Genomic DNA, 22,612 nt, shown 5'->3' on the forward strand with positions numbered 1-22,612 from the left:
GAGAGACTTATGGGATGCCATCAAGCATATCATCATAGGCATAATGAGAGTCCCAGGATAGAGAGAGAAAGGGGCAAAAGAATATTTGAAGAAGTAACAGCCGAAAACTTCCCAGATTTGATGGAAAATAGTAAGCTACTCTCCCAAGAAGCTTAACACCAAGTAGGATATACTTAAAGAAATCTGTATCCAGACACATCATAATCAAACTGTTAAAAGTCAAAGACAAGAGAATCTTAAAAGCATCAAAAGAGAAGTGACTCTTAATATATAAGAGATCCTCAATAAAATTAATAGCTGATTTCTCATCAGAAACCATGTTAGCCAAAGGGCAGTGGGATGACATGAAAAGTGCTGAAAGAAAAAGACTGTCAACCAAGAATTCTATATCCAGCAAACTTATCCTTCAAAAATGATGGAGAGGAAGAAGTAAAACTCTATTTGTAAATGATATGAGCTTATATATAGAAAATCCTAAACTATTGGAACTAGTAAATTAGTTCACCAAGCTGGTAGGATATGTCAGAATACACCGATCAGCTGTATTCTATACACTTTTAATGAACATTCCAAATGTGGAATTAAGAAAATTCCATTTACAATAGCATCAAAAAGAATAAAATATTTAGGAATAAATTTAACAAAAGTAGCATAAAATTTATACTTTGAAAATACAAAGCATTGTTGAAAGAAATTAAACCTAAATAAATGGGAAGACATCCCATATTCATGGATCAGATCTTTTTTTAAAAAAAATTTTATTATTTTATTTTTGGCTGCGTTAGGTCTAGTTGCAGCACGCAGGATCTTTGTTGGGATTGTCACTGCAGCATAAGGGATCCTCTGCTGCAGTGCATGGGCTCCTTGTGGCACGTGGGCTTCTCTCTAGTTGTGGCATGTGGGCTCTCTAGTTGTGGCCTGTGTGCTCAGTAGTTGCAGCATGCGGGCTTAGTTGCCCCACGGCGTGTGGGAACTTAGTTCTCTGACCAGGGATCAAACCCACATCCCCTGCATTGGAAGGCGGATTCTTAACCACTGGACCACCAGGGAAGTCCCTCATGGATCAGATCTTAATATTGTTAAAATGACAGTACTCCCTAAATTGGTGTACAAATTCAATGTAATCTTCATCAAAATTTCAATTAGTTTATTTGAAGAATATTGATAAGCTGATTGTAATACTCACATGGAAATTCAAGGGACCCAGAATAGCCAAAACAATCCTGAAAAACAAAAATGAAGTTAGAGAACTCAAAATTCCCAATTTCAAATCTTACTATAAAGCTATAGTAATAAAGACATTGTGGTACTGGTGTAAGGATAGACATACAGATCAATATAATAGAATTGAGAGCTCAGAAATAAACCCTCATATTTATATACAGATGATTTGCGACAAGGGTACCTAGACCATTTAATGGGGAAGGAATAGTCTTTTCAACAAATGATTCTGGGACAACTGGATATCCACGTGCAAAAGAATGAACTTGGACCCTACCTCATATATGTATACACACACACACACACACACAAATTACCTCGAAATGGTTCAAAGAACTAAAACTGTAAAACTCTCAGAGGAAAACATCAGCATAAATCTTCATGACCTTGGGTCAGGCAATGGTTTCTTAGATACGACACAACGCATAAGCAACAAAAGGAAAAATAGGTAAACTGGACTTCATCAAAGGTTAAAAACTTCTTCAAAAGACACCATTGAGAAAGTGAAAAGACAGCCCACAGAATGGGAGATAATATTTGTATCATATATCTGTAAGAGACTTTTATCTAGGATATATAATGGACTCTTAACATGTCAATAATTAAAAAGACAACCCAGTTATTTAAGTGGGCAAAGGATCTGAATAGATGTCACTCCAATATAATACAAAAATGGCCGACAAACACGTGAAAGATGCTCAACATCATTAGTCATTAAGGAAATGTAAATCAAAACCACAGTGAGATACTATTTCATACCCACTAGGATGGCTCTAATTTTTTTTTTAAAGGAAGATAACAAATGATGAAGATGTGGAGAAATTGAAACCCTCATAAGTTGCTGGTGGGAATGTAAAATGGTACAGCCACTATGGAAAACAGTTTGACAGTTCCTAAAAAAATTAACCATAAAATTACCATATGACCCAGCACTTCCACTCCTAGGTATATACCCAAAAGGATTGAAACCAAATATTCAAACAAATACTTGTACATGAATGTACATAGCAACAATATTCATAATGGCCAAAACATGGAAACAATCTAAATGTCCATCATGGTAGTTAGATGGTAGATAAAAAGGAATAAAGTACTGTAAAAAGGAATGAAGTACTGATACATGCTACAGTGTAGACGAACCTCAAAAATACCATGCTGAGGGAAAGAAGGCAGATAAAAAATGTATGATTCCATGTATATGAAACATCCAAAATACATAAATCTGTAGAGAGAGAAAGCACATTAGTGGTTGCCAGGGTTTGGGGGAAGGGGGAAATGTTGAGTGACTGCTTAATGCGCTTGAGATTTCTTTTTAGGGTGTTGAAAAGTCTTGGAACTAGATAGAGGTGATGGTCGCACAATAAAGTGAATGTACTAAATGCCACTGAATTGTATACTTCAAAATGGTTAATTTTATGTCATGTGAATTTTACCTCAATTTAAAAAAAATTTTTTTAAATATATACTAACCACGAAATAAAAATTTATTGATAAATAGGACTTGGTCAAAACTGAAAATTTTCTATTCTATAAAATACATCAATAAGAGGATTAAAAGGCAAGCCATGGAATGGGAGAAAATATTTGTATCACATACAGTTGATCCTTGAACCACAGGAGTTTGAATTGCGCACATCCACTTATATGCGGATATTTTTCAATAGTAAATACCACAGAACTACGTGGGTGGTTCATGGTTGGTTGAACCTGAGGATGTGGAGAAATAGCAGATACAGAGGGCTGACTATGAGTTATACATGGATTAACCTCAGTGTTATTCAAGGGTCAACTGTATAACAAAGGATTTGTATCCAGAATACATAAAGAAATCTATTCAATATGAAAATTTTTTTAAATTTTGTAAAAGAAACAGACACTTCTCAAAAGATTTACAGTAGCACATAAAAATTTACATAGTATCGTTAGTCATGTGGCGGGAGAATGCAACTTAAACGTCAGTGCGATCCCAGTTCACAAGACTGACAATACCTAATATTGGCAGAGATGTGAAGGAGCTGGAACTCTCATAAATTGTTAGTGGGATATAAACCACTTTGGAAATCAGTTTGTCAGTTTTATATACCTATCCTATGACTCAGCAATTTTACTCCTAGGTATTTAGCTAAGAGAAATGAAAACATGTTCATAATAAGACTTGTATAAGAATGTTGGTATCCTATTTTATTCATAATAATCCAGAAACAGCCCTTGTGTCCATCAGCAGGAGAATAGATAAGCAAAGTGTGGTATATTCAAACAATGGAATATGACTTGGTAATGAAAAGAAACAAACCTATCAGTGATGGGATGGGAGGGTGATGGACTGCAAAGAGGTATGAGGGAACTTTCTAGAATGTTCTCTATCTTGATTGGAGTGTTGGGTACTCAGGGTATACATTTGTCAAAACTCATGTAACTATACACTTAAATTCTCAACAGAGTTGACTTTTCTTTACGTATATAAAGGGGCAGCAAACTTCATAGTTCAGGGCTCCTCTGACCTAGGGGTTATGTGGGCTTTATGCGGGCTGCAAGACCCCAAACTGCAGGTGAGACAGCAGGGAAATCACATCCTCCCACTTGCATCTGTAAGTCAGAGGAAAAACAACATGGGACAGAATACAAATCGTCCTTAATCATCCATCTTAATCATTCTCTAACGTGGACCAGACACTGTGGTCCGGTGTAGCTCAGCTGTGAAGGCAGAATTGGACATAGTTCTAGTGGTATCCATGGGTTTGATTACTCTTGGTAGTATAATCAAACTTCCTAACAGCAGAAAGGATTTTTGCAGCTCTTGGCAGACTGGATTGGAGAAGGATGGCCAGGAATTATCAGCTGTTGTCTCCTGAAAGGGTAGACTTTGTTCATTAGGAAAAGAAGATCTGTGTTAGCCCTTGTGGGGCTCTTGTGGGGAGCATAAGGGATGGTTGGTGCTATATTTTAGAGCAGGGCTCAGCAAACTGACCCACAGGCCAAATCCAGCCTTTGTTCTGTTTTTGTACATTCTATGAACCAAGAATGTTTTTCATATTTTTAGAGGGTTATAAACGACAAACAAAGCAACAAACAAAGCCAGATAATATTCGACAGAGACCATACATGGTCTGCAAAGCCTAAAATATTTACTGTCTGGCCGTTTACAGAAAAAGTTGGCCCCTATTAATCACAATCCTGAGCGTAGGTAGGAGTACGATCACCTGGTTTTGGGTAGATTAGCAGGAAAAGGAAATCTAAATTATATTTCTGCCAGATGAAGTAGACTGGTGGTATTTTTCTCGCATGGACTGTAATTGTGCAAAAGGCAAAGCCTCTGATAAGTTCTTGGCCTGGGTTTTTCCAGTGTGTTTTCCTAAACCCCAGCCATAACAGAGAGGTTTAAATGCCCCATTGGCCCTGATGTCAGTCCCTCTACCAAGAATGCCCTCTGTCTTTCATCTGGTTTCTGTCTAAACCCACCTCCTCGATGGGGCAGAATCAGTCACTCCCTTCTCTGTGTTTCATAGCACTCAGTTCATACTACCAGGCTAACACGTAGACCTTTTTACGTGTCTGTCCCCCTCAGTGGACTATGAGCTCCTTGGGCAGACTTTAACATTTTTGCTGCCACTGGTCCTGGCACCCAGACATGTGCGGCTTAAATGTTTATTGAACTGAATCCAGCCACTGGTATCCCTTGATATACAGGAGCCTGGGTTGAATAGAGACCAGAGATAGCTATTTAGGATCAGACTGGGGTAACAAACGGAGGCAAGTTCTCTAGAGCTGATGCATCTGAATTTCATTTTCAGCGAACTGAACAGAGGGATATAAGGAAAGCAAAGTTGAAAGAAAAGAAGGAGCAGAATCAGAATGAGGCTTTACTCCAGGCCATCGTGGTGAGTTCTCAAACTTTAGGTCCTTCTGGTCTTGTGAAATCCACTAATCCTGAAGCCTACTGGGAACCTTTCTGGGAATGCTTTACCTGAATGAGTTGTACATTTTCTTTCTGCTTTTGGTGAAGCAGTGTGACATGTCAGACCTTCTGAGTTCAGTCAGCTCTCTCACTTGTATGCATGTGTTGGTTTCAGGTAACATATACTGAATTTAGTAGCTTTCGGTTAAGCATTATCTAATCTTCACAGTAGCCTTCTGGCGTAGGTCTTCTTGCTCCTGTTTTTGCTAGATGAGCACATAGTCTCAGGGAGATGAAGAAACCTCACACAGCTAATATGTGTCAGAGCCAGGTCCTTGCTCTCAGCCCCTGTGTTATACTGCATCCTGAGAAAGTGACTTTTTAGGATGTAGCTCTTCTAACTATAACAACAACACAAAGTTCTATCTCCCCTTCCCTCTCTTTACTGCATTTTAAATGAATGTAGTCTGATCTTGCTTTCACAAGTCACTTTGAGCCTTGGCTACTCAGGGGAGGTAATACTGGCTATGAGATTGTGGGGTAGGTTCTTGGTTTCATTCTTTGCCGAGTTAAATTATGTGCCTATTTAAATTACTTGTTGACTTTGAGAACATCACAGTTCTAAGATGCACTCCACTAGTCCCTCCGCACAACAAGGAATCTGTTAACACATTAACAGATTAAACAGAAGGGAATACTCCAGAGGGATTTGGTCATTTTCTAAAATGTAGAATATTGGAATGCCCAGACATTTGCATACAGACCTTATTTTGGTTCTCTCCTTTAACTCTGCATCTCAGACTTCAGTGTACTTAAGAATTAATCTCAAGAGTAATATACACAAAGCCGTATATACTACATTTTAGTGGTTTAAAGCAGGGGTCAGCAAGCTGCAGCCAGTGGCTTACAGCCCTGCCTGTTTGTGTATGTCTTACCAATGGCTGTTTTCACACTATAGTGGCAGGGTTGAGTAATATCAACAGAGACCATTTGGCCCGCAAAACCTAAAATATTTCTTATCCGACCCTTTAAGGGAAAGTTTGCCAACCCCTGATTTAGGAGATACCATCAAGGTAATTTTGATTACATGTCATTTTCCCCTTGTGTGCTAGCCTTAGGAGCCTCCACATAACATACATAAGAGGTGACTCTACTATTCAGACGTTTGATTTATCCTTATTTCTATGAGACAATCAAAGTTAAGTCAATGTGTGCATTATTTTTATTATCCCATGTCCTAGCTAAATGGAAACGTTTGCCATGTTCGTACATGCCACTCTCTGCATCTTTTCTGTACCTTTGCACATGCTGTTCCTTGGCTGTTACTTGGGGTAGAATGCCCTTCCCACTCCCCCCGCCCCCCAACTTTTCTGCTTTTCAAAGTCATTGTTCAAGGCCTAGCATCCCCCAGTCCCCTCCAGCCCCCAGGCTGAATTAATTATTCATGGTCTCCAGTTCCACAGCTTTACTTCTTACCTTATGTTGTACTTATTACCATGTCTAGCTCATGTCTGTGACAGAGTCTAGCATGTGGTAGATGCCCAGTAAAGGTGCGTTAAACAAGTCTCAGGGATAATGAAGACGAATCATGTGTAGAGCTGGCTCTCAGGGAGCTCGCAGTGTTATGGTTTCCTTGTTTTAGTGAAATGAGTTTGCATCCTTCCACACATAAGGTGTGTGTTTTCTTTTTTTAACCCAGGCTAGGAACATCAGGCTAGTGTCTGAAGCTGCTGGAGAGGATGAAGATTCAGCCTCAGAAGGCCTCGGTGAGCTCATCCTGAGTGGGCTCACTTCTGAGAACCTCTACGGAGCCAGACTGAGTGTAGATGATGGGGGAAGACTGAGCTGGCCTGTGCTCTTTCTGTACCCAGAGTATGCCCAGTCGGACTTCATCTCTGCTTTTCACGAGGACTCCAGGTACTTCCTTCCCCAGGAGCCCTCTGCTATGCTTGCATGCTGTTCCCTGCTGTCTCTGCAGGATGGACAGGTGGATTTTTGGTTGAGGAGGGAAGAGAATAGTTTTAGAGGGTTTTACACAGTCTGGTTGCTATAACCTCTCTATTCCATAGCTGATTTCTCCTTTTACTAAGTAGCTTTGCAGTGACAGACCACAGTACAGTGTTTGTCAAGCTCTGGTCCTTGTCTCGTGAGAGATGAAATCATTGGAGGTAGTAACTGCATAGAACTGAAGGGTATATTTATTAGAAGACATATAACTAGCAATTTTAACATGTGATTTCATAGGGTTAATGCTTAGAATGTAGCTGAATATAAGAATGTTGTTAATCCTGAGTCAGTTTAAAGAGAATTACTATGTCATAATAGGACAAGTGATAACACACATTTTGGGCAGTGCTGTCAAAATGGATTAAGCCTGCATTTCATGACTTATACATTCTTGATATCTCTGTGAATTGGTGTCCAGGGCATGGGATGTAGGAAAACAGATTATGAGTTATTGATACCCAGAAAGTACATGTTATATCTCCTTAGGTTTATTGATCATCTAATGGTGATGTTTGGTGAAACGCCCTCTTGGGATTTAGAGCAAAAATACTGCCCTGATAATTTAGAGGTAAGAGAAGTTTTATTTTGTTCCTCTATGGGAATTGGGGTGGGGAGGAACAGGGGGTGCAGTGAGGTTTCACTGCCTTTTTTTTAAAAACTGTGGTAAAATATAAAAAACATAAAATTTACCATTTTAAGTGCACAGTTCAGTAGTGTTAAGTACATTCACGTTGTTGTACAACCATCACCACCATCTGTCTCCGTTTTCATCATCCTAAACTGAAACTCCATGCCCATTAATCAGTAACTCCCTAGTTTCCCTTCCCCTCAGCCCATAGCATCCACCCTGCTACTTTCTGTCTCTGAATTTATCTCTCATATAAGTGGAATCATACAATATTTGTCCTTTTGTATGTGGCTCATTTCACTTGGTGTAATGTCTTTTAAGATTCATCATGTGTAGCATGGGTCAGAATCTTATTCTTTTTTAAGGCTGAATAACATTCCATTGTTGCAACTTGAAAAAAAAAATCACAACTTTACAGAACAAAGAATTTGTCTTCTAACTATTTGAGAGTAAGATGCCAACTGATGCCCCATCACTCCTGAATACTTAAGTGTCTATTTCCTGCAAAAAGGACATTTTCTTTCATGATTCCAATCAATCATCAAAATCAGGAAATTATGTTTGATACACTCTTGCCAGCTAATCCTCAGACTCCATCAGTTTTCACAAATTTTCCCCCAGTAATGTTGGTTTTTTTTTTTTTTGGCACACAGTACCAATTAAAAAAAATTTCTTTTAATTGAAGTATAGTTGATTTACAGTATTGTGTTAGTTTCAGGTGTACAGCAGTGATTCAATTATATTTTTTAAGATTCTTTTCCATTATAGGTTATTATAAGATATTGAATATAGTTCCCTGTGCTGTACAGTAAATCTTTGTTGCTTATCTATTTTATGTGTAGTAGTCTGTATCTGTTAATCCCATACTCCTAATTTATCCTCCCCACCCCCCACTTTGGTAACCGTAAGATTGTTTTCTGTGTCTGTGAGTCTCTTTCTATTTTGTATGTAGATTTATTGGTATTATTTTAGATTCCACACATAATGATATCATATAATATTTGTCTTTGTCTGACTTACTTCATTAAGTATAATATTCTCTAGGTCCATCCATGTTGCTGCAAAAGGCAATATTTTATTCTTTTTAATGGCTGAGTAATATTCCATTGTGTATATATACCGCATCTTCTTAAGCCAGTCGTCTGTTAATGGGCACTTGGGTTGTTTCCATTCTTGGCTATTATAAATAGTGCTGCTGTGAACATTGGTGTGCATGTATCTTTTCGAGTTAGAGTTTTCTCTGAACATATGCCCAGGAGTGGGATTGTTGGATCATATAGTAACTCTATTTTTAGTTTTTTAAGGAACCTCCATACTGTTTTCCATAGTGGCTGCACCAATTTACATTCCCACCAACAGTGTAGAAGGTTTCCCTTTTCTCCACACCCTTTCCAGCATTTATTATTTGTAGACTTTTTAATGATGGCCATTCTGACTGATGTGTGGTGATACCTCATTGTGGTTTTTGATTTGCATTTCTTTAATACTTAACGATGTTGAGCATCTTTTCATGTCCCCGTTGGCCATCTGTACGTCTTCTTTGGAGAAATGTCTATTTGGGTCTTCTGCCTATTTTTGATTGGGTTTGATACTGAGTTGTATGAGCTGTTCGTATATTTTGGATATTAACCCTTTGTCAGTTGCATCATCTGCAAATATTTTCTCCTATTCTATAGGTTGTCTTTTCATTTTGTTGATGGTTTCCTTTGCTGTGCAAAAGCTTTTAAGTTTGATTAGGTCCCATTTGTTTATTTTTGGTTTTATATTTTGGCCTTGGGAGACTTAAGAAAATATTGCTACAATTTGTGTCAGAATATTTTGCCTGTGTTCTCTTCTAGGAGTTTTATGGTGTCATGTTTTATATTTAGATCTGAAAACCATTTTGGGTTTATTTTTGTATATGATGTGAGGGACTGTTCTAATTTCATTGATTTACATGTAGCTGTCCAGCTTTCCTCAACACTATTTGCTGAAGAAACTGTCTTCTCCATTGTATATTCTTGCATCCTTTGTCATAGATTAATTGACTGTAGGTGTGTGGGTTTATTTCTGGGCTCTCTATTCTGTTCCATTAAGCTCTATGTCCGTTTTTGTGCCAGTACAGTGCTGTTTTTTGTTTTGTTTTGTTTTATTTTTGGCTGCGTTGGGTCTTCATTGCTGCACACAGGCTTTCTCTAGTTGTGTTGAGCGGGGGCTACTCTTCCTTGCGGTGCGTGGGCTTCTCATTGCAGTGGCTTCTCTTGTTGCGGAGCATGGGCTCTAGGTGCACAGTCTTCAGTAGTTGTGGCATGCAGGCTCAGTAGTTGTGGCTCACAGGCTCTAGAGCTCAGGCTCAGTAGTTGTGGTGCATGGGCTTAGTTGCTCCGCGGCATGTGGCATCTTCCCGGACCAGGGCTTGAACCCGTGTCCCCTGCGTTGGCAGGCAGATTCTTAACCACTGTGCTGCCAGGGAAGTCCCTGGTTCTTGCTTTTTTTAATCCAATCTGCCACTCTATGTCTCTTGATTAGAGCATTTAGTCCATTGACATTTAAAGTAATTAATGCTAGGTATGTACTTATTACCATTTTAAACCTTGTTTTCCAGTTGTTTTTGTAGTTCTTTGTTCATTTCTTCTTTTTGTCTTTCCTTTTGTGGTTTGATGATTTTGTTGTAGTATGCTCGAGTTCCTTTATTTTTTGATTTTTGTGAATCTGTTTTATGTTTTTGATTTTTGGTTACCATGGAATTCAAGTATGTTGACCCATATAGCTATATCTACATCTACTTGCCTTTTTTTTTTTTTTTTTTTTTGCCACGCTGCATGCCTTGCATGATTTAGTTCCCCAACCAGGGATTGAACCCAGGTCCCAGCAGTGAAAGCTCCAAGTCCTAACCACTGGACCTCCAGGGAATTCCCAGTACCTACTTGCTTTAAACTGATGGTCATACAAGTTCAAACACATTGTAAAAAATATCTACATTTTTATACTCCCCCCCACACACATTTTCTGATTTTTATGTCCTATTTTTTGTACATCTTCATGCTTATCCTTTTGCTATTAATTGTAGTTATAATTGCTTTTACAAAATTTGTTGATTATTTTTTAATCTGTGTACTGGCTTATTCAAGGATCTTCAATCCTTTTATATATTTACCTTTTCTGTTGTGATCTTTCCTTTCCAATAGATTCTTGCTTCTTTTCTATTACAGTTAGAGAAGACCCTTCCATACTGAAGACCCTTAGTATTGCTGAATTCTTTTAGTTTTTGCTTGTCTGAGAAATTCTTTATCCTTCCTTCTATTATACATGATTATCTTGCTGGGTAGGGCATCCTAGGTTGCAGATTTTTCCCTTTTGGGACTTCAAATATATCATGCTAGTACCTCTGGACTGCAGCGTTTTTGTAGACAAATCAGCTGATAGCCTTATGGGGGTTCTCTTTTAACTGACTCTTTGTTTTTCTCTTTCTGACTTTGGATCTTCTCTTCAACTTTTGCCATTTTAATTATGATATGTTTTGTTGTAGCTCTGTTAGGGTTCATCTTGTTTGGGACTCTCTGTGCTTCCTGTACCTGGATATCTATTTTCTTCTTTAGGTTTGGGAAGTTTTCAGCCATAATTTCTTCAAATACATTTTTGATCCTCTTTTCTCTCTCTCCTCCTTCTGGAACTCCTATTATGTGTAGGTTAGCACACTTTATATTAGCCCATAGATCTCATATGTTGCTTTCATTTTTTTTTTCTTGTTTGTCTTTCTGTCTGCTGTTCTGATTGGGTGGTTTCCATTATTCTATCTTCCAGATCACTTATTTGTTCTTCTGTGACATTTAGTCTGCTCTCCATTACTTCTAGATCGGTTTTTATCTCAGCAATTGAATTGTCTAATTTTGATTGGTTCATCTTTATAGTTTCTAGTTCCTTTTTACAGTGATCTGCATTTCTATCGATAATCTTTCTTAATTCCTTTAGCATTTTTATTACTTCCTTTTTGAACTTGGGGTCTTATAGACTGGTGAGGTCTGTTTCATTATTTGTTCTTTCAGGGGATTTCTCCTGTTCTTTTAACTGGGAGTAGTTCCTCTGGCTTTTCATTTTACTTAACTTTCACTGTTTCTATGAATTTAGGAAAACAGTTATCTGTTGTGGTCTTAAAAGGGCATTTTTATGTAGGAGTGTCCCTGTGTAGACTGTGTGCCCAATATTTTTGGTGTGAGGGCTGGTTTTGGTATGGATGCCTGCCATGTCTTTCATCAGAGTGTGCTGGCTGTCATCCCCTTGATAGGGAGTGTGATTGGTGTTGCAGTGTGCAGAGCCTGCGTTGGATGTGAGGCGGGGCCTCCTCTTTGCTCCATGGCCTATCAGGGGCGGGGTCTGCTCCTCCGTTGTTGGAGTAGAAGCCATGAGGGTCAGGTTCAATCAGGCTTTGTTGCCCTTGAGTGTGTGCCCTGCCCCAAAGGAGGTGGTTGCTAAGCAGGTGAGGCCCGTGTACTCACGGAGGACTTGTGCACTACCTGTGTAAGCATCCATGATTCACTCAGAAGCAGCCCAAGGTCGTGTCCCTTTCTCCATTTTGTTCGTCCCAGATCTAGTGCAAGGCTGTGGTGTGGAGTAGGCTGGAGTGGGGGTCGGGGCATTGTGGTTGCAGGAACTGAGGTGGCCATGCTGCCACCTGGGACCTGGGGTTGCCTCTGTGGCAGAGCTCTCCCAGCACCTGGCCACTCCAGATCTGACGCTAAGGTGCAGTGTGGAGTGGGCAGAGCTAGGGTGCTCCCACCGGGAAACCATCACTGCATACTCCCACCCAGGGCCTGCCTGACTGCCCAAGATTCAGCGCCTAGCCACTGTGTGTTCTTGTGGCACTGCCCGGCGTGCGCACTGACAGTGTCTGCCGCAGCTAGACTTGCTACTGCTGTTCGGGTGCTGACAGTGGGTTTTGCAGCTACCCCCAAATCACATCTCAGGCCCTCCAGGCTGTCTCTGTGTAGCTAGATTGAGTCCTCTCCCAGGATCTGCCTGCCTGAGATTCAGTGCTTAGCCGCTGTGTGTTCTCGTGGTGCCGCTTGGTGCGTGCACTGACGGTGTCTGCTCGGTTTGGCCTGCCACCCTGGTGCGTACGCTGACAGTGGTCTCCATGGTTGTGCTCAGATCACACCCCAAGCACCCTGGTCTGTCTCTGTGCAGCTAGACCGAATCTTTGCCGTGATCTCACACCAGGCTGTGGTGTGGAGTGAGTGTGGCTGAGGCACTGGCCCCTTTGGATTGGGAAGTGCAGCGAGGCGGCAGCCTCCAGTGCAGGTCTCTCTCCACCCTGACTGTTAGCGAGCCAGCACACGCGCAGTCCTCTCGAGTAGAGTCTAGGCTTCTCCGGCCCCTCTCTCTGTGTCAGCGGATTTCCCCGCAGTCAAGGGGGCTCCCCAGGGTGAGGATCCATCCATGTGGACCTTCTCTTCCTTACAGAGCACTCCCAGGGGTGCCAGTCCCAACCTGATGCTTTTTTCTTCTCTGTCCTATCTAATGACGTGGAGATCTTTCTTGCAGCTTTGGTTGTATAGGAGATCTTCTGCCAGTTTCCAGTTAGTTTTCTGTGAGAATTGTTCCACATGTAGATGTAGTTTTGATGTTTGTAGGGGGAGGTGAGCTCCACGTCCTCCTACTCCACCATCTTGATCCCCCTCCGCCTATCCCCAGCGGTGTTCTTTATAGCAAAAGGAATCCCACATTGTATTGTATCTAGTGCTCATGTCCCCTTAGTCTCCTTCAGCCTATGGAAGATTTTCTCAGTCTTCCATCAACTTTCTTGATCTTACTACTTTTGAAGATTACAAACCAGTTATTTTGTGGAAAGTCCATCAGTGTGCTTCCTTGTGACCATGACCTGGATTATGTATATTTGACTGGAATATCACAGAAGTAATGCTGTATTCTTGTTGCATCCCATCAGGTGCACATAATTTCAAATGTCCCATTACTGATGATGTTCACCTTAGTCCCCTGATTGAGGTAGGGGTTTGCCAAGCTTCTCTGCTGTAAAGTTACTCTTGTCCCCTTTGTAATTAGTATTTTATAGGGAGGTTCTTTGAAATGATACAAATATCTTATTCATCAAACCATCAACATAATCATTTATATCAGTGGATTTATGGTTTCTTACTTATTCATTGAGTTATAATCTATTACTGTGGTTATGTTATGCTCAGATTGTCTCAGATTTGGTCAGTGGGAATGCCTTCAAATTTGCTCTGTGTCCTTTTGACTTGTCTCCATTTTTAGAGCACTTCTTGCTTTCTGTCACAAGATGTTCAAGGCTCAAATAGTGCTTTCCTTGCCTTAGCTGTAGAATCAGCCATTTTTCCCAAGGAGGCCCTGGCTCTTTTTGATGGAAAATGATATTTAGAAGTCAAGTAGTGGGTATATTCATAAGTACAGGGGTGAGGGGCGGAGGGTGCTCACTGCTCCAGTGCTGTGTGTGTATGAGCTCTCACTGGGGTCTCCAGTTCTTATCCAACACCATCTCTTTCTATATTTTTAACAGTAGCTTCTATTATTCTTAATATATTTATTTGTTTGATCAATCCCCCTGTATCTAATCCCCCTCCTGTCACCACCAGTGTCCCCTCTCCCTCGGGGAACCTTCCTCACCTCACTTGGATTCCTGACTCCCCCCATCAGGCTGCTGCCCCAGCACAGTGCCCTCCTCATCCTACATACACTCTGTCACCCCATGCTGCTTAACCACCCTGCCTGAATCTCTTCCTCACCCTGTGTGGGTCCTCACTCCCCTCAGCAGGCCACCCCCTGCCATGAGTGGCTGCCCTTCTCACCCTGCTTAGCTGGCCAGTCCACAACGAGGATGCCTGTCTCCACTGGCCGGTCTCTGATACCCCTCACCCCCCAGCATCCCTCCTATGCAGATGTCTTCCTCAACCTACTTGGGCTTTGACACCTGCACAGGGCTGTCCCCTGTGTGGACATCTCTCTTCCCCTGCTCTGGGCCACTAGTGCTTTCTTTTCCCACACCTAATGGCTGTTGGACTGAATTGTTAGGGAAGGGAAGGCTCATAGGCCTGAGCTTTCAGTCTTGGCTCCTCTGTTTACTAGTTGGGTTTAGTCAGTAAGTTATTTCCCCTCTGTGAGCCTTGGTTCTGTCTTTGGAAAATGGAGCCAGTAATACCTTTCTTAGTGTCGTGGGAGAGGACTGAGTGCTTTATACTCCACGACTCTATAAGGGAGGCATTCAGCTAATAACAGTTGCATGTCTTTAACGTTTCCCCAGACTTGGCCTCAACATGCCTAGTGCTGCTGAAGCCCTTTATTTGTATCTGACTGCTGCTCCTCTGTTCATCCTGCAGGTCTACTTTGAGGATGACGACAGGTCAGAACTGTACCGGGTGCCTCCCAAGAGCACCCTGCTGCAGGTGCTGCAGCACCCCAGGTGAGTCACCTTCATGGGGCTGAGTAGACCAAGAAGGATGCTCGGGCACCATCCCAGGGATACGGCCAGGTTCTTGTTCCACCACTGAGTGTTTGCCTTGTTAAAGGCACTAACAAAGGGCACCTTTGTTAGTCGCAGTGGCAGCCAGTTGGATTTGGCAGTTGTCTCTTTCTTCAGCTTTGGGGTGTTCCTGGACTGTAAGGGAATGCCCTCAGTAGCTTTTGTAAGGTGACTCTTGGGCTACTTTTCCCTAAGCTTTGAGCGAAGCAAATGTCTTGCATCTACGCTAAAAGGGCTAGGGCAATGAGGGTGGTTGGGCGTGGTAGGAAATGAGGCTGGAGGACCAGGTTAGGGCCGTGTGCAACAGCCTTGAATGCCCTAAGGCGCATGAACATCCTGATGGTGGTGTATGGAGCCCCAGGGGGTGTTCAGGTAAAATTTACCAAGTAATGTACAGAGCTTGTGTACTCTTCAGTGGTGAAGCCTGAAGTAGAGGGTGGATTGGAGAGAAGTGTAGGAGGCACGTTGGGTTGGGAGTTGGTGATGTGCTGCCTGGTTTGGTGTGGGTGTCCAGCTGGCCTTGATGCTTCTGCTTCGGCCTGGCAGGCAGGAGGTGAAGGTTTCTTCAGCTATGATCCATGACTTCTCTTGGCAGCACTTTTTTCTGGCCCTACGTCTGCCTTCTAGTTTATAGACAAATTTTTAGCTGTTCATTTTCTCAGTTGTTAGCAGATTACCCAGAATTCTTTAAAGGCCCAAGGTCTACTCTACCCCGTCTTCCAGAAAATGGGGGAGAAATCTAAACAGAAAGCAGACTGATTTGTGGAGGAAAACCAGTTTCATGCTTCTCAGAAAGTGTAAATGCATTGGAAATGATTATTTTTTAAATGACTAACATAGGCAGGAGGCTTCACACAGGTGACTGGCAACTTCAGACCCGGAACTGGGTGCTGGGCCAAGCTACAGGCTCCTCTGTCCGTACCCAAGACCGTGGGGTGCTGCTAACACCCCTGGACCCGGGAGGCCAAGGCCTTGCCTAGCCTGCCCACTCCATTGCTTCATGCCCAACAGCTGCAAACGCTCTAGTGACCCGCACCTCCTGGCTTTTGCTCCCCCATGCCCCACCTCTACCCCTTTTTCAGTTAACGCAAGCTGAGACATGGCAGCTTCCCGGAAGTGTTTCCTGATTCCCCTTTCCCATAGAGGGAATCACGCCCCTTGGGCTAACACCGTACCTCACAGATGCTTCTATAGTTGTGCCTTGCTGTCATTATTTATCTCCCTCCCCCCAGAGAGGGATGGTGATTTTTGTTTGTTGTTTAATGAGTGTTTTCAGCAAGGGGCCTGGCTTACCCTGGGCACTCACTGTTGAATGAAGGAATGAAAGCGTGTTCTTGTTTTATTTCACGTTTAGCCGTAGACATACATGATGCTATAGGACGGGCCCAGAGGTTCTCGCTAGGTTCTAAGGGAGAGAGGGTCATGCTAATTTGCAGACTTATAAACAACCAAACAAATAAATATGCTGAACTTGCATTTTAATGTTGACTCATATCTAAAGGTTCACCTTGACTTGTTGGGAAGGTCCATGGATGATTAAGATTGCAATTCAATTAACCCCTCTCTTTTATTGTGTTCACTGCAGGTACTTTGTAAAAGCCCTGACACCAGCATTTTTGGTCTGTGTAGGATCCTCTGCTTTTTGCAGGAATTATCTCCAGGGGAGAAAGGTGCGCCAGGTAAAGTGACCGGGCCATGCTGTGAGAGCCAGGCCCCTTGGACCTCCTTCCCGCTCCTCCTCCTCAGCCTGGGGTCTAGCACACTCGAATCAGCAGGACCTACTCCTAGAATCCAGCACTTTATTTCTGTCACCCTGGGGACAGGCCTTCCCTGCATCGTGGTTAGGGAGGAGCTGCCGACTTCCTGAACTGCAGCCTCTCCGGTCAGAGTGCTGAGCTCCAGCTGGTCTTCACTCACCTCTCTTGGTACAAAACTCCGTGCCTTGGTCATGACATCCTTGGACTCACTGTGAGCTGTGTTGACCACCAGCCTCCATCTCTGACCTGAGGAACTCACTGGTCTGCGGATGCTGACTCACAATCCAGTGACGTGGTTCTGAACCTGTGTGGAGTCAGAGGCCTTAGAGAAGCTACGGCTCACGCTGCAGACATGCACAAACCACGCGTGTAATTGTAAGGTATCAGAGCTGAGAGACTCGGGCCTCCCGTGACTTCACGAGCACAGACGGCTGCTCTGTGGGGATGCTGTAGATCCCTTGGGGTGAGATGGGGCCAGGAAAGCCAGGTCCTGTTTCTGCATCTATAAAGACCTACAAACTGGGGTCCTCCAGAACCCCTAAAATGTTTGTCACTTTTCCTGATCTTTGCAGTATGGAGAACTGTGACATACTTGGACAGTAGTCACAGTTTTCACATTTCAGAATTTTATGCCTTTTAAACTGGGAAATCTTTTTGTATGTTGAGTCACTGTCAATATGTTGTATTTTTGTCTGCAGCTATTTGCTTCCTCCTTCCTAGAGGATTTTACATACCCTTACCTTGTGTTGCCCACCCCGTCCCCCAGGGAAGAGTGTACTTCTCTGCTCGTGATGCAAAGGGATGTGAGTGGACATGTCCAGACTGAGCTTACAGAGCATCGTGTGGTAGGCTTTTGCTCTTTTCCCTCTGCCATGGGAACATATTTCCCAGAGAGGGGCTGTTCCTTTAGCCTGGGTGTCAGATGCTAAGACACATGGAGCAGAGCTGAAGCAGCTGGCCTGCAGCCATTGACTGTAACATGAATGAGAAATAAATGTTTGTTGTAGTAATAAGCACTGAGATTTGGGGGTTGTTTGTTACTATAGCAAAGCTAACTAATACATCATTAAACTGAAACCAGCTGCTCTACTTAAGATCGACTAATTTGGGGTTTTGTGCCGTGCCTGCCTTCATCTTTGAAGGGCATTTTGCTGTGGAATATTTACAAAGGACCAGGCAGCTTTCTTCCAGGTGCAGGTCCCTGCCTGTGGCTTGTGGCCAGAGAGCCGAAGTGCAGGTCCCTGCCTGTGGCTTGTGGCCAGAGAGCCGAAGTCCAGCCTCCATCCTAAGCCTGGCTTAGGCCACACTGAGGCCGTCCTCTCTCACTTTCCAGCTGGACTCCATGCTTTGTGTAAGAGGCTAACATTCAGCTAGCAGCAACCCCAGCAGGCATTGCAGGGTTCCCTGCAGGAGCCACCACACTCTCATGGGGCAGAGCAGGTTCCAGGGTGCCGCCTTACTCACCTGTGACACAGACTGGTTACCGTGTCCCCTTCTGGACACTGAGGCTGGGGTGAGATGCCAGATGAGAGCAAATTGTACGGTCAAAAGTATACGCACCTTGAGAACGATCCTTATGTGACCATCATCCCTGTCACCCAGCCCTTTCACAAGACTCCTGGCAGTCAAGTCATCAGTCATTTCTGCTCCACCTTCTCTTCAGTCCCTGCATCCCCTCCAGCTGGGGTGGGACACAGGCAGAAAGGGGAGAGAAGGGACTTAGGATGGCGGGCTGTGAGACCAGAGGTAGGATCCCGGTGCTGCTGACTTGCTGTGACTGTGAGTGAGGGACAGCCACGTGGAGAACGGTCCCTGTTCCCCCCTCACAGGCATATCTGAGGCCCTGCTGTGCAGATACCGTGTGCAAAGTGCTCAGTGCAGTGCCTGGCACATAATTACTAATAACTCAATGAACTATACGCAGGGGCACATCCATGCACACCCGTAGCACTTAGACCAGTGATTCTCAACCAGAGGCAGCTTTGCATCCTGGGGGGACATTTGCCAATATCTAGAGACATTTTTGGTTGTCACAACTTAGTGGAATGCTCGTGGGTGGAGGCCAGGGACGCTGCTAAACATCCTACAGTGCACAGGACAGCCCTCACAGCAAAGATAGCTGGCCCAGATTGTCACTAGTGCTGAATTAGAGAAAGGCTGCACTAAACCTTCCAGAAGGGAAGCTCTCAGTGGGCAGGGGCCAGGTGAGGGGCTGGTCTGACTGCCCAGGCCTGGCACACAGTGGGAACTCAGTGAGTGTGTGCCGATGAGTGGATGGAAGAATGAAGGAACTAACGAATGAAAAAAAATTAGCCAGAGTCCTGTCCCAAGGCCCCACTTGCGTACACACAGCACTAGTAAAGGCATTCCCAAGCTCACACCCAATGTGGCTGCCTTACACCTCTTCCAGGAAGGCTCCTGGCCTCCCAGTCCATGGCTCTGCCTCCTCTGACTTCTGCCATCCTCTAAGGGTCGCCAGGCGAGTGAAACTGGTTCGGACTTAGGAGTGACCTACAGAAGTTAGGATGAGAACCTGGCTGGGGTGAGGAGCAGGGGGCCCCGTGAGCCCCACCTGCCTGGCATGTGTGCCCACACCCCCTTCCAGAGCACAAGGCCTCACCCAGCCTTGCCCCACTGCAGTGGCTATGATGGTGGGCAGCGCAGCCCAGCTGAGCACAGCCAGGTGTGTGGGGGAAGGGCCCTAGGCACTCCCCTTCCTCAGGGGCGGAGCCTGCGGGGTTGGGGACAGGTGGCCCTCATGTGAAGCGGATGCGTGCAGTGGGACCTGTGGGCCTGGCCTTCACCTGGTGCCTCCCCGGCCACCTGCCCATGCCTGGGATTCCAGCAGAGCCTAATCAGAGCCCCCACAAGTTCTTAACCCCTCGCCACCTTATTTTACAGATGAGGATACTTAGGCCCAGAGGAGGGACAGGGAACCAGCATCCTTGGCTTCCCCGACTTGAGGCAGAGCCTTTCCCACCATCCCAGGGCCCCTCCTTCCCACAAGACTAGAGCGTGGCCCTTCCCAGGGCCAGGGGTCAGGGATGGAGGTGAGACCCCCCCCCCCCCGCGCCAGCCCTGTCTGGTTACCTCTGTGGATTTAGGGTGGTAGCTGGAGAACTGGGTGGAGGAACAAAGCCCTCTTAAGCCAACCCCTGATGAAACACACTGCTGGCAGTTGCACAAGGGCAGGCAGAGAGATGATGGCCATCACCACGGAGTGAAAGCAGTGTGCAAACTATGTACCTGAATTCCCTCATCCTAACAGCCATGCTCTCAGGTCTGTGATCCCAATTTTATGAATAAGGAGATGGGGGCACGCAGTCTCACCAGTGAGTGTCAGAGCCAGGATCTGAACCCCAGCATCTCACTCCAGAGCCCACCTGCCTCCTTTCCCATGTTCCTTTCATTCCATTTGCTTTACAAACATTTAATGGGCACCAACCAAGGGCACGGCATCAGACAGCCTCTGCTTTCAGGGTCATGCTGTTGAGTGGGTGTCATAAACCTAACCCTGGGCTGAGAACTGCTCCAGTGAAGAGAAGTGCAGCCACGACAAGCAAGTCTGTCCATGCCCCTGCTCCCTGTTCCCCCATCAACACTCTTGGTGTGGCATTCAAGGCCCTTCAGGGTCTGGCCCTTTACCTCTGCAGCTCCCTCTGTCTCCAGCCTCCTTAGCCCAGCCATCCTGGCCTCGGTTCAGCTATAGGGCAGGAGGGTGCACTGGCTAGAGTATCAGCTCTGGAACCACACTGCCTGCCTTCTAATTCCAGCCCCATGACCCACTAGCTGAGTGGCCTCGGGCACCGGTCCTCAGTTTCCTCATCTGCAAAATGAGGATAACAGCATCTACCTCATGCAGATGCTGTGAGATTTAAATGAATTAATCTATATGTAGCACATGGAACACAGCTTGCCTCATACCAAGTGTTTGTTTAATCTATGGAACTTAACTTTTTATTCTCCAGTCTTGCCATGCTCTTAGCTTTGGACTTTTGCACATTGTTTCCTCTGTCTGGAAGACTCTTTCTTCCACTTCTTCCCCTCCCTCCATTCCCACCGTTCCCCCCTTTACTATTTTACACCTAGTCTTCCATTAGGCCCAGGTGCCTCTTCCAGGAAGCCCTCCTGGCTTCTTATCACACATCCCATGATACCTGCACCATCCCTACACTTACACTACACAGTAATTGTCTGATTACTGGATGGTTGCTCCCACTTCTCTGGAAACTGAGTCAAGGACCCTGAACTGTGCATCGTGTACTCCCAGGACCTAGCACAGCACCTGCTCAGCACACAGCAGGTGCACAACAAATAATTACTGACTAATGACACAGGCAGGACTGATGAATTCTGCACAGATGCAGTGCGGGGAACCACCACACATGACGGATGTGGGTCGTTCAGTTGAAGAAGGGATTGGTGGGGTTGGGAGAGGTGGGAGGGTCTTCAAGCAAAGGCAAGGAGCCTTGAAAGGGCATATTCCAGGGGTAGCGTGCGGGCTGGCTGGGCTTGGTAGTAACGGCTGCCATCTATTGGGCACTTAGGATATGCCAGACAGCGTCCTAGAGTGCTTCATGTGGATGGGCTGAATCCTTGCAACACCTCTGGGAGGCCAGCAGCTCAGCAACATTTTACTGAGAAGAAAAGTGGCACAGAGGATAAGCAGCTTACAGAGCCAGCTAGTGAAGAGTGGGCCAGAACTTGAATTCAGACTCCCCTAAGCCCCTCAGGAGATACTAACAGTGGCAAGACTGGGCCTCTGCCTCCAGGAGTTGGCAACAAACCCAGAGGCCCTTGCCTGCTCACTCCAAGGTCATGGTAAAGTCTTGGCGCTCACTGTGACCTGCAATGTCCCCGACGTGTCTACCTGGGTAGAAGAATCCAGCCTGCAGAAACCCCTGCCAGCACCCAACATCCTGCCCATGGCACTTCCGTCAGACCACGCGCTTTCTGGGTGAGTTGGGCAACAAGTTCTATCCTTGTACATGGGGTGTCCTCACCGGTAAGTGCCTCCACCTCACTCTCCTGGCCCTACACGGTTTTAACCACAAGCTTATGAGCAGCCTTGAGAGCTGCTGGCTTAATAGGAGTGGACACCATCCCCGCACGGAGGAGGGGCCTGAACGTGGGAGCCTAAAGTTGCCACCCCACTGTGGTGGCCCACGTGCACTGCCCACCCACCTACTGAGCGCAGAGGACTAACTGACCTTCCATAAGGGCACCTGCCACTTCCCAAGCACCTGCTGTGAGCAGGCACTGCTGTCCCCGTTCTACCGATGAGGAAGCACAGGGGTATGAGAAGTATCTTGCACAAGGTCACATACCTACTAAATGGCCCAGGCAGTCTGACACCAGAGTCTCTAGTCTGGGTCACTATGATGTAAGTCATTATTTTAAATTAAGTGAAGTACCTTGACTTTTTTCCCCAAAGTTCACAGTAACATCATAAAAATCTTTATTTTCCCATTTTCCACATTATAGAAAACTTTAAAAAATCCTCTTCCTAACCCTAAAACAAAGCCGTGTGTGCCCTTGATGCGTAACAATTCTAAAATGCATTCTGGCGTCTAGGTGTAGAAATGGACAGTGGGAACTCTGTGAAGAGGCCTGGCGCTCAAGTAGTTAAG

The 22,612-nt window shown here is 44.7% G+C and overlaps 1 protein-coding gene across 1 annotated transcript in view; it reads left to right on the top strand.

Moving 5' to 3' along the window:
* Window positions 1–18,076, top strand: part of TTC4 (tetratricopeptide repeat domain 4) — a 36,811-nt gene extending 18,735 nt beyond the window's left edge. Inside the window, exons 6-10 of the mRNA XM_068539959.1 lie at window positions 5,013–5,099; window positions 6,816–7,033; window positions 7,610–7,691; window positions 15,083–15,165; window positions 16,811–18,076. Coding sequence (XP_068396060.1) covers window positions 5,013–5,099; window positions 6,816–7,033; window positions 7,610–7,691; window positions 15,083–15,165; window positions 16,811–16,913 — 573 coding nt within the window. The 3' untranslated portion in view covers window positions 16,914–18,076. The remainder of the gene's footprint in view (window positions 1–5,012; window positions 5,100–6,815; window positions 7,034–7,609; window positions 7,692–15,082; window positions 15,166–16,810) is intronic.
* Window positions 18,077–22,612: the final 4,536 nt, after the last annotated feature.

The sequence above is a fragment of the Eschrichtius robustus genome, chromosome 3 (assembly GCF_028021215.1).
Source record: "Eschrichtius robustus isolate mEscRob2 chromosome 3, mEscRob2.pri, whole genome shotgun sequence".
NCBI classification, from domain to species: domain Eukaryota; kingdom Metazoa; phylum Chordata; class Mammalia; order Artiodactyla; family Eschrichtiidae; genus Eschrichtius; species Eschrichtius robustus.